The 19,639-nt window shown below is 39.4% G+C and overlaps 1 protein-coding gene across 2 annotated transcripts; it reads left to right on the forward strand.

Annotated features, from left to right (window-relative positions):
* On the forward strand, window positions 296-19,273 carry LOC109840226 (cellulose synthase-like protein E6). 2 transcript variants are annotated; one of them, XM_020408788.1, is made up of 8 exons: window positions 296-594; window positions 5,655-5,973; window positions 6,337-6,477; window positions 16,456-16,587; window positions 16,814-17,026; window positions 17,396-17,620; window positions 17,705-18,052; window positions 18,528-19,273. In XM_020408788.1, the coding sequence occupies exons 1-8, from the start codon at window positions 314-316 to the stop codon at window positions 19,071-19,073; spliced, it is 2,205 nt and encodes a 734-aa protein (XP_020264377.1). In that variant the 5' UTR covers window positions 296-313; the 3' UTR covers window positions 19,074-19,273. The 2 variants fall into 2 exon arrangements, with proteins under 2 accessions (XP_020264377.1, XP_020264378.1); XM_020408789.1 differs by lacking the exon at window positions 6,337-6,477.

The following is a 19,639-nucleotide window of genomic DNA, read 5'->3' on the forward strand; positions in this document are numbered from 1 at the left end:
GTAAACAATCTCTTGTGGGGCCCGCCATCCTTTTTTTTTTAACATTTGCTGCTGCTTTTGGCTGGCAAAGAAGACTATGCCACTAGAGTTGGAAAAAGAGGATTGCGTCTCTAATCAACCACCATTACGATTTCGGCTTTTTCTCTCAAGCACACAAAAAAACATTTTGCCGGGGACCACAAACATCGGTGGGTTCCATTTGGATACCCTCAACTACTTCCAACCTCACATGCTACTCAACAAGATAACGTGCAGCCATTGTCTAATATATAATGAACTCATTGATGATGACCACAATGTCTCCTACTGAGATATGGAAGAGGAACAAAGAGATGGGCTTGGCCCTCTGTTTGAGAGCAGGAGAGGGAAGAATTGGGTATTTCACAGGGTTTTCTCATTCTGTGTGTTTGTGGGCATTGTTTTGGTGTGGGTTTATAGAGCTACGCACGTCCCAAGCAGAGGAGAGAAGGGGCGATGGGCTTGGATTGGGCTCTTCGGGGCTGAGGTCTGGTTTGGATTCTATTGGGTTTTAACGCAATCTTTGCGCTGGAATCCCATATATCGTTGCACCTTCAAGCACAGGCTTTCTCAAAGGTCAAGTTTATTGCTCCCTCTCTCAGTCTCAAGAAATAGTTCGGTGTTTTTTTTAAGTCACAGGGGCTGTTTGGCTATCCACTAAACCTAGGCCAGGCACAAACCTGACTTAGTTTTGTCTATTTTGCTTCGAGAAAAATTGGGTTAACTTTTTAACGCAGCGCGGAAGTGATAACCTCGAAATCTAACAAAATGTGTTCTATGAATCCACAAAAAACGATCTCCGAATCTACGGAACTTCGAATCCATGAAGAAAATATTAAAAGAGAAATTTTATTAATGAAAAGTTATTCTAATCCATGGGGTTACATGACTCTTCTTAAATAGAAAAACAAATAAGACTCCTAATATGACTAGAATTACAAAAAATAGAAAGTATCAAATCCTACAGTAAAAAGACTTCGTATAATAAAGGAAAAAAATCATAAATCAAAAATTAATTTGTTTCCTAATCTAATTTTACTCTAGTACTAAATTTATTTTCTAATCTAAATATACTCTAACTTTATTACTAAAAATAAATTAAAAGATGATTATTTTTGGATTTCAATCAAAACTGTGTATTACTGATGATATTTTAAAAATTTGACAATTTGGTTGGCTCCGTCTAGTCGAGATAGACGATTTACATATATAATATGTTAGAATCCGACTTTTAGATTAGAAAAATATAATTGTTCTTTGCGAAAGTTAATAATACGTATGAGTCGGCATTTAGCTCGTGATTGTCCCACTCCTCCATGAAATTGTCCGTTAAGCATCCTACATCAGTCTCCTTTGTTGAAAGAAGTTCGACCCCAAGTTTATATTTGTTTGAATAGTAGCTTCATCAATAAATAATTCTTTTCTCATGCATCGATCAGCATCCATCTTGTGTTTAGCATTGATTTTCTTCATTTGTCCTTTTACCTCCTCCGCTAGGACTTCTTCTATATCAAACTTGTTTATGAATCTTTCCCACGGTATGTGTATGTGACTATGTAGTTGACATGAAAAACTTTTCTAAATATTCTCCTTGTTGCTTCTCATATTCTAGTGTCTACGGTATCATCTCATCATTGTTGAAATTATTGATGATCATTGCTTCCAAAAAGGAATTACCTCTCTCATACTCTATACACAATTCTTTCATCTCCTTTGCCTTGTACCCTTCACTAAGCAATTCACACATATCATCAATTGCCTCACTCTCGATTTTATCTTTTTCCTCCATCGGGATAACATCAATAAGTGTAACATCACTCACGATATCATGTATAATATCCGTCTTCATGAACATATTGCCATCAACATCAGAAACCTCAGGATGAAGCTTAATGGTGACAGAATCTTCCTTTTCGATGGTGAGTGTCTCGTTGTCTACCACTAGAGAAACTGTCTCCTTAACAATCTCTCACTTAAATGCATCTGGTTCTATAATTGACATAATTAATGAAGTCTTTGTTGTTGCTTCTTCAGTGCTTTTCACAAATCCAAACTCTTTCTTAGAAATGAATTGAGGCTTCTTAGTTTTGTCATAATCATAACTAGTTGGATAACTCTCTAAAAACATCCATGACGAAGGTCCTTTGTCGTTCTATTCAAGTTCTTGCTCCACCTTCTGCTCTAGATGGATTGGGGCGGCTAACGTAAAAGAATCTTTAAAGGTACCCAATATTGTTTGTCGTTAGAAGACAAGAAGCGGTCTCTCAATAATTTCTTCATCTTTGCCCATGTTCGAACCAGATCCTTCCATTGATGGTATCGATTTATCAATACTTCATCCCACCATGCAGATGCTTTTCCTTTAAATCTGTAAACCACTAATTTAACTATTCAATCTTTTTAGATTATCTCATACTCAAAATACTTATTCACTTCATCAATCCAATCAAGGAAATCGTTAGCATGAAGCTTTCCATTAAAGGATGATACATTTAATCCTCTAGTGTCATAATTGTCCTATTGTCGACGGTCTCTGAGATCATAACTGTGGCATGGGGTTTCATAGTCATTGTAGTAGCTGTTGAATTCGTCATGTGGAGTCAAATCATGTCGTTGGCGACCATCAACGCGATTTTGAACCCCTACCGTGTTCAGACGCTCCACTGCCTATGCAAGTCGCTCTATGACAGTCTTCATCTGATTAACATCGATATTCAACTCATCGAACTCAGTATTCAAAAAATAGAGGCTTCATCACATGCCATCGGATCGGAAAAATAAGGCTCTCATACCAATTAACGTAGTACGGAAGTGATAACCTCATAATCTACCAATGAGTGTTATCTGAATCCACAAAGAACGATCTCCGAATCTATGAAGGACTTTGAATCCACGAAGAAAATATTAAAAGAGAAATTTTATTGATGAAAAGTTATTCTAATCCATGGGGTTACATGACTCTTCTTAAATAGAAAATAAATAAGACTCCTAGTAAGACTAGAATTACTAAGAAATAGAATGTATCAAATCCTACCCTAAAAAGACTTCCTATAATAGAGAAAACAAATCATGAATCAAAATTAAATTTGTTTCCTAATCTAATTTAACTCTAACATTGAATTTATTTCCTAATCTAAATAGACTCTAACTTTATTACTATAAATAAACTAAAAGCTGATTATTTTCGGATTTCAGTCAAAATTGAGTATTACTGATGAGATTTTAAAAATTTGACAATCCGTTTGGCTCCGTCTCGTCCAGATAGGTGATTTCATATATAATATGTCAGAATCCGCCTTCCGGATTAGAAGATATGATTGTTTCTTTGCGGAAGTCAATAATACGTATGAGTCGACATCTAGCTCGTAATTGTCCCACTCCTCCATGAAATTGTCCGTGTCCTACATCACTTTTGCCCAACTTTTTCTAGTTTATTTTTAGCCCTCAAAAACAGGTCAGAGTCAAATTAAACCAACTCCTACTCTAGATCGACTCTTGACTGGTTAATAAATAATACAAGTTTGGCCTTGTTTTCATTGGGTCGCCAAATGAAGCCACAAGCTCAACCAGGAACCAGGCGGCACTTATTTTTCTGTGCACTAATCCAATTTTATTTTTTTATTTTTTATTTTTTTGAACAAAGGTATCCTCTAGTGTGGGCACCATATCATTTAAAAAGGAGAACCTGATCTAGTTTTGAATGTGTTAATTATTTCACAAAAATCTGAGCTAGAATTGGTCCCGTTGTTGTATGCCACATTTTGGCTACTAAGCCAGTTATATTTTAGACCCCCCCGCTCCTAGTTCAAAGTAAATCTGAGTTACGAAAGAACTGGGCCGGGATTGCTCATGGGGGTGGATTGCCAACACACTGTATCCCACCACATATACAGTCACATACTCTATTCTCAAATACGCATGATCATGATCATTAACAGCACCATGCTCCTCGTTAGAACATTGATGATCCTTACACTATGTCTCGTGTAGCAGTGAATGGTCAGCTCAAACTATCCACTGGACAGCTATGATCACAATTTTCAATTCATCTGTTTATTCGTCAATTTACGCTGCTAAAGCGATATTAGAATATTAGGTTATTGTATCCAAGTTGGTTACTCAAAACAGAAGGGTCACTAAGAAATAGGCTATTGTATTGAATTTCCTTCTTACCTAACATTTTGATTTTGTCATGGCCCTACCTAAAAGTAACGTAAGGACAACTTGGTAAATTTTATTTTTTGGGCATGTAATAAATTTATATTTTCCTCAAAAAGATTCAATAAATATATATACTAAATTTATCTCTAGGTCATAATTTCACTGATGGTTTTTCTTACAAGAATAGGTAGCGCCCTGCTGCAATTTAAGTGACTGGCCTTGTTGTGATTTTGATAATTAATGATCTGATTATAAAGGATGCAGCATACAAAGGCAATGCAGGAAGATCCTGGGATATAAGGACCAAAAATATATTAGTCCAATTTATATTAACTTCTCCTAACCCAATCTCCTCTTTCATAAGTTTAAACTGTGGTTCTCAAATAGATGCAAGGGTTGAAATGAACATACAAAACTCATGATTCGGACAACAAGAATTGTTACTAATTATTATATTATTAAGGTTGAACCAAAGTCTTCTACAAAATAGTGAGCAAATAAGATTGTTATATATCCATATTGGTCTGTATGATCCGAAATTCCCATAACTCTATATCAATTGCCACTTAGAACTGAAAAGTAAATGTGACAGTGAAAAGTGAAACCCCTCCATTCATTTCTAGTTTGTGATGGAGAAGGTAATGTTAAATCACTTACCTCATTCTTTTCTTATTCTTCTTTTCTTTTCTTTTTTTCTTTTTCCCCCCTCCCAAGTAAGGGCCTTAGCCCAAATTATTATAGATAAAAGATGCAGCAAATTAGTCACCTCATTGTTGGATATCTATTCCATTTGACCAAAAGAACAAGAGGGAAATATATGGGGGAAATGTTATCAAGTGAAACATAAAATGGTTTCATTCTCGCACATAGGCTGATTTCTTTTGAAGTGACAAAATTAAATTTCTTTTGAATGGTGAGAGAAAGGTGTGTGTTAAGCCTTTTTCACTAGAATTTCATATAGTGATATAATGTGACCCTGCATAATGGTTGGAGAACTCAAATTTTCAATAACAGTTAAGAGGTCAAATGCTATTGAATTTATTAGGGTATTCTTAAATTTGGTCTCTTTAACCATTAGACCAAAACTTAAATTTAGCCCCTCTAACCATTAGACCAAAACTCCGAAGTTATGATGAGGGTATATTAATTCTAACATGCCCCGGAGGTTGAATGCTCTTTTTTTATAGGCTGAAACCTGGACTCACGCAGCGGTGTCAACATTTAGAAAATCCACTTAAAATTTATGACCGGTGGGATTTGAACCTGGGTTGCTCTGATACCATCTGAATTTTAGTCCCTCTAATCATTACACCCAAAACTCCGGAGTTATGCTGAGGGGGTGAGGATTGTAGTTTTATATTAATTCTAATAGTTATAAGAGATTTACCATGGTAATTTATTTCTTGTTTTAAGAAAATATTCAGTTATTAAATCTCCCGTGCATACTAACCATGAAACATTTTTTCTTTTTTCAGATTTGAGGATAAATTGCCCAGAGTGGATGTTTTTGTATGTACTGCCGATCCCACAATAGAACCACCAGTTATGGTTATTAACACAGTGTTGTCAGTAATGGCCTATGACTACCCAGCAGAGAAGCTCAGTGTATATTTATCCGATGATTTTGGGTCTAAATTTACATTCTATGCACTCTTGGAGGCATCAATCTTTGCAAGATCCTGGCTTCCTTTCTGTAGGAAATTCAAGGTTGAGCCTAGATCTCCAGCTGTGTATTTCTCAGAATCATCGAAAATACTAGATGATCCCAAAACAGAAGAAAGGGTGAGAATGAAGGTAAATGACATCTCTCTCTGCTTCTTTTAATGTTAAGCACAAGGTAGTTAGCATGACTGAAAATTTCATCAAGTTGGTAACAGCATGACTGTGCTTGATTTCATAAAACACTCATCAAGATGACTTATTTTTTTAATTTAAACAGTAATATAATGTTTGAAAGGCTTTGTAAATATTGGAGGTTACTGAACGGGATTTTCATTATGGTTGAGAACATTAAACTCCTTCGCCTCGGAGAAGGACTTCATATTTGCTCCAAGTTTATGAAAAACTTCCTCTTGCTCAAAGATAATTGGGGTTCTGGCTCAGTTGTAGGGAAGAATGTCTTTTTGATTGGTCTTGCTAACCCCTTCGCGTTCGTAGAAATTGTACGAAGAGATGGAGAGAAAAATAAATGCTGCAGTGGCAATTGGAGGGATTTCAGAAGAGATGCAGAAACAACACAAAGGATTTGCAGAGTGGACTTCTATGGTGAGTTCACGTAATCACCCCGCCATCGTCCAGGTAAATCAAACAATAACTTTCCTTTGGTTTTTTCTTGATGTGCATCTATAGAAAAATTTACTTGTATATTTTAGAAGAATTATATCTTAGTGAGACCTTATTAAGGTTGCAGGAATTGCAACCAGACCAGACCAGACGAGTCTAGACGAGACGAGTCCAGACGAGACGACACCACTTGTGTTGGCACAAAAGGCGGTCTTAGTCTAAACGACCTACGGTGTCAGTCGACACGCTCTGACGAGACCAAACGAGACGAGTCCAGACGAGACGACACCCCTTGTGTCAACACGAAAGACGGTCTTAGTCGACACGTCCTACAGTGTCAGTCGACACACTCTGACGACACCAAACCAGACGAGACGAGACGAGACGAGTCCAGACGAGACGACACCCTTTGAGTCGACACGAAAGGCGGTCTTAGTCGACACACCCTACGGTGTCAGTCGACACCGCCTTGTGATTCTTTCCTATTGTATGATATTATGTTGATATCTCGACAACTCACTTACCCCTTTTAGTTCCAACAATTATGTAACTAATTAGGTAGTTTTAGATTTTATGTAACTCGACACGTCCTAGGGTGTCAGTCGACAAGCTCTGACGACACCAAACCAGACGAGACGAGACAAGATGAGACGAGACGAGTCCAGACGAGACGACACCTCTTTTGTCGACACGAAAGGCGATCTTAGTCGACACGTCCTACGGTGTCAGTCGACAAGCTCTGAGGACACCAAACCAGACGAGATGAGACGAGACGAGTCCAGATGAGACGACACCCTTTGAGTCGTCACAAAATGCGGTCTTAGTCGACACGTCCTGCGGTGTCAGTCAACATCACCTTGTGATTCTTTCCTATTTTATGATATTCTGTTAATATTTCGACAGCTCACTTACCCCTTTTAGCTCCAACAATTATGTAACTAATTAGGTAGTTTTAGATTTTATATAACTAATTGATTCTCTTATAATCTTATAAATATCTCCTAATATCAATGAAAAAGGCTATGCCATTATTCAACAATTTCAATACTTTTACATGGTATCAGAGCCGTTCTAGACCTCCCGTTCTAGACCTCCTCCCACCACTCCTTTGCAAACCCTAGCCACAATCTTCACTATGACGACTGATTCTCAGATCACTATCATCCCCAACCTAGAAAATCCAACCCAAAACCTTCAACTCATCAACACTTCCCATCAATCCATCTATAAATTGACCTCCACAAATTATAGTGCTTGGAAACTCCAGATTGAGGCCATTCTCATCGGCTATGACCTCTACAAATACATAGATGGATCTCATCCATGTCCTCCTCGCATCATCACTACCAACAACGTTGAAGCTTCCAACCTAGATTTTTTGCATTGGACTCGACAAGACAAATTGTTGTTTGGCGCCCTTGTCGGTTCCATTTCCCCCTCTCTCATCCCTCTCATCCAACAGGAGACCACCTCTCGTGAAGCATGGCAAACTCTCGCCAACACTTATACTCACCTGACACGTGGTCACATCAAGAAAATCAAGGATCAGATCAAGCGAGCCATGAAGGGATCACAATTCGTTTCGGATTATATGCAATATGTGAAGTGTCGAATTGATCGCCTCGCTGCACTTGGCAAACCAATGGACCATGAGGACATCATTGAGAAAATCTTAGAAGGTCTCGATGATGACTAACGCCAAATCGCTGATATAGTGGAAGGCAAGGACAACCCCATCTCATTTGACGAGCTTCATGAGATACTCATCAACAGGGAACTCACGCTTCAACAGTCGCAATCCGTCTCAACCCCGCACCCCACTACAACTAACGCTGCATCAACCAGGTAAAATAGTTCAAACCACTCCTCGTCCAACAAGGCGCAATCTTCACACCCCGCTCCAAGATGACATCCGTCTCAGTTTCCGCAAGTCGCGTCTCGCCAGCAGATGCCATATCTCGGCAAGTGTCAAGGATGCCGACAACAAGGCCACACCATTGCTCAGTGTCCTCCCTTTCAGCTAGTACCCTCCTCCTCGCAAGGCGTCCCTCGCACCTCGCACACTGGATCTCAGTGGTAACCAAAGGCGCATGTTGCCACATCATCAGATGTCGAAACCCCAACATGGCTTCTCGACAGTGGGGCATCCCACCATGTCACAACCGATCTCGGCAACCTCTCCCTTCATGCTCCATACGATGGGTCTGACGATATTACTATCAATGATGGTACTGGGTTACACATTTCCAAAATTGGCGCCTCTTCTCTTAAAGCATCCTCCTATACATTTAAATTACATGTTGTTTTATTTGTTCCTAACATGAAAAGAAATCTTATTTCCACATCTCAATTTTGCAAATCAAATAATATGTCTATTGAGTTCTTACAATCTTCCTTTCATGTGAAGAATCTACTATCAGGGGCAACACTACTAGAAGGACAACCTAAAAATGGTGTGTATGAATGGTCGACCTCGCAACTCGCACCTCATCCTTCGGCCCACTCTAGTGTCAAAGTGTCTTCTAGTGACTGCCATCATCGTCTTGGTCACCCATCCGAGTGAATCCAACATCATATCATCTCTAAATTCAGTCTAGCTTTAGATTCATTTAATTCAAAGCAATCTCATTGTAATGACTCTTTGCAATAAAAGTCATAAACTACATTTCTCTTAATCATCAATTGTGTCTACTTCTCCTCTGCAAACTATTTATTATGATGTGTGGACTTTGCCTATTTATTCTATTGATGGTTACAAATACTATGTCATTTTCGTAGATCACTTCACTCACTACATATGGCTTACCCTCTCAAATGTAAATCTGATGTCGCCACTATTTTTCCTCGTTTCAAAGCCCTTGTTGAAAATTACTTCAAAAAGAAAATTGATGTCGCCACTATTTTTCCTCGTTTCAAAGCCCTTGTTGAAAATTACTTCAAAAAGAAAATAGTAACCTTCTACTCAGAGTTTCAAAGCCCTTGTTGAAAATTACTTCAAAAAGAAAATAGTAACCTTCTACTCAGATAATGGGGGGGAATACATGGGTCTCGCCAAATCCACTGGACTGGTGACGTATCTATCCACAAATGGCATCTCGCATCTCACCTCGCCACTTCACACTCCAGAACATAATGGTTTTTCGGAACGAAGACACCGTCATATTGTTTAAGCAGGTCTTTCCCTTCTCTCTAAAGCTGTCTTACCACTCTCCTTCTGGTCATATGCCTTCTCCACTGCAATATACCTCATAAATCGTCTCCCTACACCCACTCTTCATATGACATCTCCCTTTAATAAACTCTTTAAGTCGCCACCAAACTACTCCAAACTTCGAGCTTTTGGATGCCTGTGTTATCCTTGGCTTCGTCCATACTTGCCTCACAAACTTGCCAGTCGCTCCACATCTTGTGTCTTCCTTGGCTACTCCCTTACACAGGGTGCTTATATGTGTCTTGATCCACAAACTCAAAAGACTTTCATCTCGTGTCATGTTCAATTTGTTAAGTCTGAGTTTCCCATGTATAAATTCAATCCGCATCTCGCTCGCCTCGATGAGTCGACATACGACACCTGGATCTTACATCATGTCATTCTCCCGACTTCATACACATCATCCGAAGCTTGTTCTAGCGACTCCCTGCCCGTCGACTCCAACACACAAACGGATTTGGTAGAACACCAAACATTGCCTCTCTCCCTCCCTCTCCCTCTTCCCAACCCACCTCCCACCTCGCCTACCCCCACAAACACCTTGCCTCTATAACTACCCACCCTAATACCTGAACCAGCACTCAGCAACTTGCCAGCCATTCCCCTGGCCTTACCCCCACCTTCCCAAGTCCCAGACAACCCATTACCACCACCTTCGACCCGCACCTCACCTATCATCACCCATTCCCGAAAAAACATTCACAAACCTATCAATAAACTTAGCCTCTCTGCTCAACTTGCCACAGATATTGAACCCACATGTGTAACTCAGGCTATCAAAGATAGCAGATGGTGACAGGTGTTGTCTGAGGAGTTTGATGCCTTGGTTCGTAATGGCACCTGAGAATTGGTACCTCCTAATGGTGTGCAAAATATTGTGGGGTGTAAATAGATAGGTACAAAGCTTGCTTAGTGGCAAAGGGGTTTCATCAAAGACCAGGAGTGGACTATCATGAGACGTTTAGTCCGGTTGTAAAGCCGACCATAGTTCGTCTCATCCTCTCGCTTGCCATCAGCCGAGGTTGGGATCTTCATCAACTTGATGTTAACAATGCCTTTCTACAAGGAACCCTCACTGAAGGTATCTTCATGGCTCAACCTTAAGGTTTTGTTGATGCCGACAACCCACATCATGTCTGTAGATTGCAGAAGGCGATCTATGGTCTCAAACAAGCACCTCGAGCCTAGTGCAATGAGCTTCGACAGTTCCTTCTTGCATCTTTCTTCTCGAACTCAGTAGCTGACACCTCCTTATTCATTCTCAATGATAATGGCATAACAATCATGTTACTTGTTTATGTTGACGACATCATCATCACAGGTAACAATGCAGCATCAGTTCAGGACTTCATCTCGGTGCTCACACGTCGCTTCTCGCTCAACGACCTCGGACCACTTGAATATTTCCTTAGAGTTGAAGTTGTTTCTCACCCTCAAGGTCTTCTCCTCTCACAGCGAAGATACATTGTTGACTTGCTGGCTCGAACAAAGATGACCGATGCTCGCACGGTCATAACTCCACTTGCCACCTCGCCTATCCTTACACTTCAGTCGGGTACAACCCTTACTGACCCAACCGAGTTCCGAGCTATAGTTGGAATTCTTCAGTATCTCTCCCTCACTCGTCCGGATATTACCTATGTAGTTAACAAACTTTCACAATACATGCATCGTCCGACTACAGACCATTGGAACGACAAAACAACTTCTCAGATATTTGTGTGGCACCATTGATTACGTCATCATGTTGCATTCGCCAGAGAAGAATAGGAAAGTTGAATGACTTTTGATTTGACCCTGATGGTCTATTTATAGACAGCTATGAGCTGTCAAATCAGGACGAGATCTAAGGAGAAAATCCCGCCCAAACGCAATCTTTGCGTTCACATTGAGTCGGTTGAATTCCTAGATGCTTATTACTGCGTCTCAGAATCCTAAACACGGGACTTCCTCCTGCGTCTCAACTCCAAAAACGCAGGTCTTCCTCATGTGTTTCAACTCCAAAAACACAAGGCTTTCTCCTGCGTTTCAACGCCAAAAACACAAGTTCCACTTATGCGCTAATTCGTCATAACCAATAGGGCTATTATACATCTTCAGATACTTGGAGAGAAGTTAGCAATGGCCGTCAATGTGACAAAAGCCGAGAAGAAACTGATTTACAAAAAGAAACTATGCAGCCTCTTGGATGAGTACAGACAGGTTATAATTGATGTCGCTGACAATATCGAGCTTGATCCCCCGTGTTACTCATCCTTTCAAATGGCTTAACATTCCCACTAAGATTAACAAGGGTAGTATTAAAATCATTACCCCAGTTGAGTTGATCAAGAAAGGAGACAAAGTGGGTTCCTCTAAGGCTGCCTTGCTTGCCAAACTTGGGATAAGGTCCTTCTCATACGGACTTGTGGTTCTCTCTGTCTATGATAATAGATCTGTCTTCAGCCCAGAGGTGCTCAACCTCACTGAGGATGACCTCGTTGACAAAGTTTGCAGCTGGTGTTTCTATGGTTGCTTCGTTGTCCTTGGCTCTCTTACCCAACTCTTGCAGTTGCGCCTTGGGTGTTCATCAATACCTATAAGGATCATTTTAGCCAAATTTGGGATGCGCCTTGGGTGTTCATCAATACATATAAGGATTATTTTAGGAAAATTTGGGCTACGCCTTGGTTGTTCATCAATTCGTACAAGGATCATTTTAGCCAAGTTTAGGCTACGCCTTGGGTGTTCATCAATTCGTGTAAGGATCATTTTAGCTAAGTTTAGGCTGCGGCTTGGGTGTTCATCAATTCCTACAAGGATCATTCTGGTCAAATTTTAACTGCGTCTCGCATATTTATCGGAGTCTACGTATTCAATATCATAGCACTAAGCCTAAAAGAATTTATTCTTTTAGCACAACGTTACATGTGGAACAGACTTAGATAATTCACATGCTAGCCCGATTTCAAACGGTAATCGGTAAAGACACATCAAATCCGTTAATGGCTGAGGATTTGCTAAAAATCTTATTACATTGCAGGTCAACAGCATACGCGTCTTGTGCAACAAAATTCTACAATTAGGTTCATGATATCTTAAAACATATATAGTGAACCATCATTCAACAACAGGTTTCAAACCAATTTGGGAATCTAAAGTATTCATAAAATTCGTTCCAGTCAACCGCTAACTTTCGAAAACTTTGGAGGGATTGTGTAGGCTGTCTAAAAATTACTGCAAATAGCTGATCCCCATCAAACACCAATGATGAAAGTTACAATCAAATGACTCTCACAACGACAAAAATGAAGACTACAATTAGAAGATTTTCACGTGGATCGAGAAAAGTTATGATTCGATGACCTTTACGGCAACCAATAAGAGCTCTGATTCAACGGTCTTCACAGTTAATAGCGAGAGTTACAATCTGACGACTCTCACATTTTAATAAGCTAAAAATAGATTATAAAACGATGATCTTTGTAACGCTTTGACTGAAGAGATTATAAATCAATGATCTCTTCAGTCCAAGACGTAGAACTCATCTCTGCATCCCAGAAGTGAAACCAAATGGCCACATTCCAGAGTCAAAGCAACGCAGCTCACAATCAGCTGCAAACGCAGCTTTCATCTGCCGCCCAACGCGACTTCTAAACACTGCCCAACGCAGCTTCCAATAGCCACAAACGCAACTTTCATATATTGCCCAATGCAGCTTCTAAATGCTGCCCAACGCCACTTCTAACAACCGTAAATGTAGCTTCTATCTGCTGCTCAACGTAACTTCCAAAAGCTCCCAACGCAGCTCCCAACTACACCCAACGTAGCTTCTAAACTACTGTGTTTACACATAGAATTCCTGCCAGAACGCGGATTCTGCGTTTGACTCGTTCAAACACGAGCTAAACGGATTCAAAACCATTTTCCACAATTTAAGGGGATCACTCCCCTACTTAGGAGCAATTTTAGGGATCAGTTACACCCCTTAATCTCTTATAAATAGCTGAAAAATCAGTTTAAATCAGATCTTTTGGCAGATCATCAAAAGGGCTAAAATTTTGGGGAGATCAGCATTCATTTTTTCTAAGGCTTCTTCGGCAACAAAAACTCTTGGAGTTTTAGTGCTTCGCTTATTAACCAAATTTTTGGTTCAAATTAACTCTTTCACAGAGTTTAAATTCGCACGGAGTTCATAAACTCGTAAAGGGTTCTAGTTAACTTCCCCCACAAGTTTCATCAATCATTCCAGTGAAGTGAGACGTTCGGATCATCAACAGAAAACAAACTCAACACAAGCATTCGAGGGAGACATTCCATCGACACCAAGAAGAAACCAGTTTTAAACAAAAGGAATGATCTCAGTTAATTCCTTCTCTCTTTTGTAAATTGGGAAATCAACCAAGAAGATGGTAATATTTTTTTCTAAGTTTATTAGAGAGATATTGCATCGCGAGAATTTTAATTAATTCTTTTTCTAAGTCTATTAGAAAGAATAATACAAATTCATTTTCTCAATTTTTCTTTCAATTTTCCCACTGAACAAAAGATGGCGACTCTGCTGGGGATGTACTGAGGTTTTAACAGCTCTCTGGTAACAGGTTTCATAATACATGACCTTAGAGAATAAATGTCATGTTGGAAAACGCAAGGGTTGATCGTATGTTTAGGAGGATTAGAACGCAAAGATAGTCTCTGCGTTTGGGGTTTGAAACGCAAGGCTAAGCCCTGCGTTGAACCCTGATAACACGGGTCTAGGCCCAACATTCGGTATTTGAACGCAACTTGAAAATTATTGCATTGTAGTCTCTTTTTTCATTTTTTAAACACAGGGTCTAATCCTGCATCTTATTAGAAGTCTAAACGATTTATCTAATAACACGGCGATCGCGTTCAGGCGGGAGTTTCAGAACTCCATGTCATCTATAGCATAGCGCCTTGTTATAAATAGACCTTTATCGGTCATATCAAGGGTTATTAACCACCCATACCTCCGCCTTAACTCTTTGAACGACACGTATCTCTTGCCCAGGTAAGTGTTGTTCATTTTAGATGACACCCCTTGTGTCGACATGAAAAGCGGTCTTAGTCGACACGTCTAACAGTATCAATCAACATGCTCTAACGACACTAAACCAGACGAGACGAGACGAGACGAGACGAGACGACACCCTTTGAGTCGACACGAAAGGTGGTCTTAGTCTACACGACCTACGGTGTCAGTCGACACGCTCTGACGAGACCAAACAAGATGAATCCAGATGAGACGACACCCCTTGTGTCGACACGAAAGGCAATCTTAGTCGACACGTCCTACGGTGTCAGTCGACACGCTCTAACGACACCAAACTAGACGAGACGAGACGAGACGAGTCTAGACAAGACGACACCCTTTGAGTTGACACGAGAGGCTGTCTTAGTCGACACGTGTTGCGGTGTCAGTCGATGCCGCCCTATGATTCTTTCCTATTGTATGATATTCTATTAATATCTCGACAGCTCACTTACCCCTTTTAGTTTCAACAATTATGTAACTAATCAGGTAGTTTTAGATTTTATGTAACTAATTAATTCTCTTGTAATCCTATAAATATCTCCTAATATCAATGAAAAAGGTTATGTCATTATTCAGCAATTTCAATACTTTTACAATATATGCATCGTCTGACTACAGACCATTGGAACGCCACCAAACGACTTCTCAGATATCTGTGTTGCACCATTGATTACGGCATCATGTTACATCATCAATCACCTCTCACTCTCCACACCTACTCAGATGCCAACTGGGCAGGTAACAAAGACGACTCCACATCCACCAGTGCCTACATTGTATATCTTGGTCGAAACCTGATATCCTGGAGTTCGAAGAAACAACGCGGCTGCCGAGTTGAGATGGATCACATCTCTTCTAGGCAAACTTGGGCTCACATCATCACAACAGCCGATAATCTACTATGATAATGTGGGCGCAACAAATCTCTGCTCTAATCCGGTCTTCCATTCTCGAATGAAACATGTTGCTCTCGACTTTCACTTCATTTGACAACAAGTCCAAGAAGGCATCTTAAGAGTCACTCATGTCTCTTCCATGGACCAACTAGCTGATGCACTCACCAAACCACTACCCCGCACGCGTTTCCATAACTTGCTGATCAAGACTGGTCTCTCCTCAAGGAGATTCAACTTACAGGGGCATATTAAGGAATTGCAACTAGACCAGACGAGACGAGACCAGACGACACGAGACGAGTCCAGACGAGACGACACCACTTTTGTCGACATGAAAAGCGGTCTTAGTCTGCACGACCTACGGTGTCAGTCAACACGCTCTGACGAGACCAAACAAGACAAGTCCAGATGAGACGACACCTCTTGTGTTGACATAAAAGGCGGTCTTAGTCAACACGTCCTACGGTGTCAGTCGACACGCTCTGACGACACCAAACCAGACGAGACGAGTCCAGACAAGACGAGTCCAGACGAGACGACACCCTTTGAGTCGACACGAAAGGTGATCTTAGTCGACACGTCCTGCGGTGTCAGTCGACACCGCCCTGTGATTCTTTCCTATTGTATGATATTCTGTTAATATCTCGACAGCTCACTTACCCCTTTTAGTTCCAACAATTATGTAACTATTCACATAGTTTTAGATTTTATATAACTAATTGATTCTATTGCAATTCTATAAATATCTCCTAATATCAATGAAAAAGGCTATGTCGTTATTCAACAATTTCAATACTTTTACAAACCTCACATAAGTAGAACAGATCTCTAATCTCTCTTTTTTACCTTAGGTATTAATTGATGGAAGAGATCAGACTGAATGTGATTCTGGAGGATGCTCACTACCTACTCTTGTTTACATGGCTCGCGAGAAAAGACCCGAATACCATCATAACTTTAAAGCTGGAGCGATGAATGCATTGGTAAAATCTATATACAATGTATTGACGTTAAGCAAACTATATGTAACATTAATCTTTTATTTACATATTAAGTTGTATGACAACTTGACAAGTCCACTACAATAATCTTATTTTGCGTCACTTCCACTTCAATTTTCTTAAACATTTGCGAATATGAGTGTATTTCATAAACTCTAATACATTCACATACAACATCACCATTGCCTGAACTTTGCTTAATGTACAGCTTAGGGTATCATCCGAGATAAGTAACGGGCCAGTCATTCTCAATGTGGACTGTGATATGTATTCTAACAACTCAGAATCAGTGAGGGATGCTCTGTGCTTCTTTATGGATGAAGAGAAAGGTCGGGAGATTGCTTATGTGCAGTTTCCTCAAAACTTTGATAATGTCACAAAGAATGATCTCTATGCAAGTTCCTTGAAATTTATTAGTGATGTAAGTATTCTCTGAACTTCACTGAAGTTTTATAACAAAGTTCGAGGTAAATTTTTGTTGTTAAGAAAAAAAAACAGAGTCAACCTTTCTCCTTCTATTAATTAATGAATGTTTAGCAAAAACCAAAAAGACTATCAAGTTATGATAACGAGTCGAAATTCATTTTTGGTTGGTAAAGAAGAGACACATGATCACTAGTATGAACCATTGATCATTAAGGAGAAGCTATACAATAAATTTTAGTGCAAATTTTATGAACTTATCTTTCAGCATCACCGTGAATTCCTTTGGTCTGTATTCATTGTCATTGTGAGTGAAGCTTGGCCATTGCCTTATTAATTTCTTTTTCTCAATCTCTTGTCAATAAAGGTGGATTTTCACGGCATGGATGGTCATGGCGGACCACTTTATATTGGTTCTGGTTGTTTTCATAGAAGAGAGAGCTTATGTGGGAAGAAATACAGTGAAGCGTATAAGGCTGAATTAAGAGGAGACAGGCCTAGCATAGCTCAATCAAATGTATACACCTTGGAAGAGAGAGCAAAGAACCTAGCCACATGCACATACGAAGAAAACTCTCAATGGGGAAAAGAGGTCTAATCTTACATTTCCCATACTACAGATATATCTGCAATAATGTATATCGGTGTATGAAATTGAATTAATTTACTTTATCAGATGGGATTGAAGTATGGCTTCCCTGTAGAGGATGTGATCACTGGCCTCTCAATACAATGCAAAGGATGGAAGTCCGTTTATTACAATCCTCAAAGGAAAGGATTCTTAGGCGTTGCTCCATCGACGCTGTCACAAACACTTGTGCAGCATAAGAGGTGGTCTGAAGGAGATTTCCAGATATTTCTGTCAAAGTATTGTCCCTTTATATATGGGCATGGGAGAATATCTCTTGGCCTTCAGATGTGTTACTCCACGTATTTCTTTTGGGCCCCTAACTCACTGCCGATTCTATACTATGCCATCGTCCCTGCTCTTTTTCTTTTTAACGGAATTTCCCTGTTCCCAAGTGTATATATCTTTCTCCACACCTTTATCCCTCTCTATCTATCTATCTGTTTGTCTTTTTATCAGTAATATAAATATTAATTACATATGTCTATGTGTACACATGTGTCAGTGTCAGTACACATGTATGTATGTATGTATGTACGTATGTATGTATTCCACTATGCATGTGCAGGTGTACACTAATTTGTATGGGTATCATGTATGCATGTTCATGTGCAGGTGCATGCGCGCCACATACACTCATTTATTTATATCATATATGCATGTTCATGTGCAGGTGCATGCGTGCGCACACACACATACACTCGTTTATTTATCTAATTATTTATACATGTATAAGTTTATGTATATGTAGACGTATATATGTGTACGTGTATGTATTAGATATAGGTGTATGCTTGTGCATGCATGTATGTTTATTATATGTATCTATTTATTATATATATGCTAAAACGTATGCTGAATTAATCTGCAGCTCTCCAGCTTGTGGTTCATATCATTTGCATTTGTAGCCGGAGCCAGTTTCATTTACAGCATAGTTGAATGCCTCTGTCTAGGATACACACTGCAAGGGTGGTGGAATGAACAAAGGATATGGCTGTTTAAGAGGACAACCTCATACCTTTTTGCACTAGTAGACACATTCCTCAAATTGCTAGGTGTTACAAAGTCGGCATTCATAATTACTGCAAAGGTAGTTGATGAAGAGGTCTCAAAGAGGTATGAAAATGAGATGATGGAGTTTGGCTCATCTTCCCCGATGTTTGTCATTCTCACTACAATTGCAATGCTCAATCTTCTTTGCTTAGCTATTGGAGTTAAGAGAATGGTAATGGATGAGGGAGTTGAGATTTTAGATTCACTACTTCTGCAAATTCTCATTTGTGGGCTTATAGTTCTGATTAATGCTCCAGTTTACCAGGCTTTGTTCTTAAGAAGTGATAATGGCCGCATGCCAACTAACGTAATGTTTGCTTCAGCCTTTTTGGTTCTGATAGCTTATATGATTCCTATGGTGTAGCCTTATGACGAAGTCCTTCTTTCAATCTGCTATTTTGGTGTAGTTTGCTTGTTTCTCGTAAATTTTTCAATAACATCTTGGTTTAATTATTCTAGTAGATTACAGTTGTATAACATACAAATAATAAATATTCTATAGTGAAAATTGTAGCAATGAAATTCTCATGCACCAAAAAAGGAAATTATGCCGTGGTTATTCCATGATTTTTTTTACTTTTTTATTTTAGTTTCTTTCTTACCATTCCCTGAATTTAGTTGTAAAGTTTGAGATACTGACTATCTATCTAATTGAAGGCTCTATGGAGATGTCAAGCATATCCATTGACTGTCCTCAATTTTTTGAAGAATTGGTCATGACTTGGTAAAGAGAGAATTGAAACTTAAACCTCTTGTTCATTCAGAGAGATTTTACCACTATATATGTCATAATGACACTGGGAATTTTTGTTTATCAATTCTGAAGATTTTCTTATGTTATTAACCCTTGCAGCGATTATGATTAACAAACTTTTTGACATCTGTTAATGATGAGACTGACCGTTTCTGTGTTTAATTAGCATATGCATT

The sequence above is a fragment of the Asparagus officinalis genome, chromosome 5 (genome assembly GCF_001876935.1).
Source record: "Asparagus officinalis chromosome 5, Aspof.V1, whole genome shotgun sequence".
NCBI lineage: Eukaryota > Viridiplantae > Streptophyta > Magnoliopsida > Asparagales > Asparagaceae > Asparagus > Asparagus officinalis.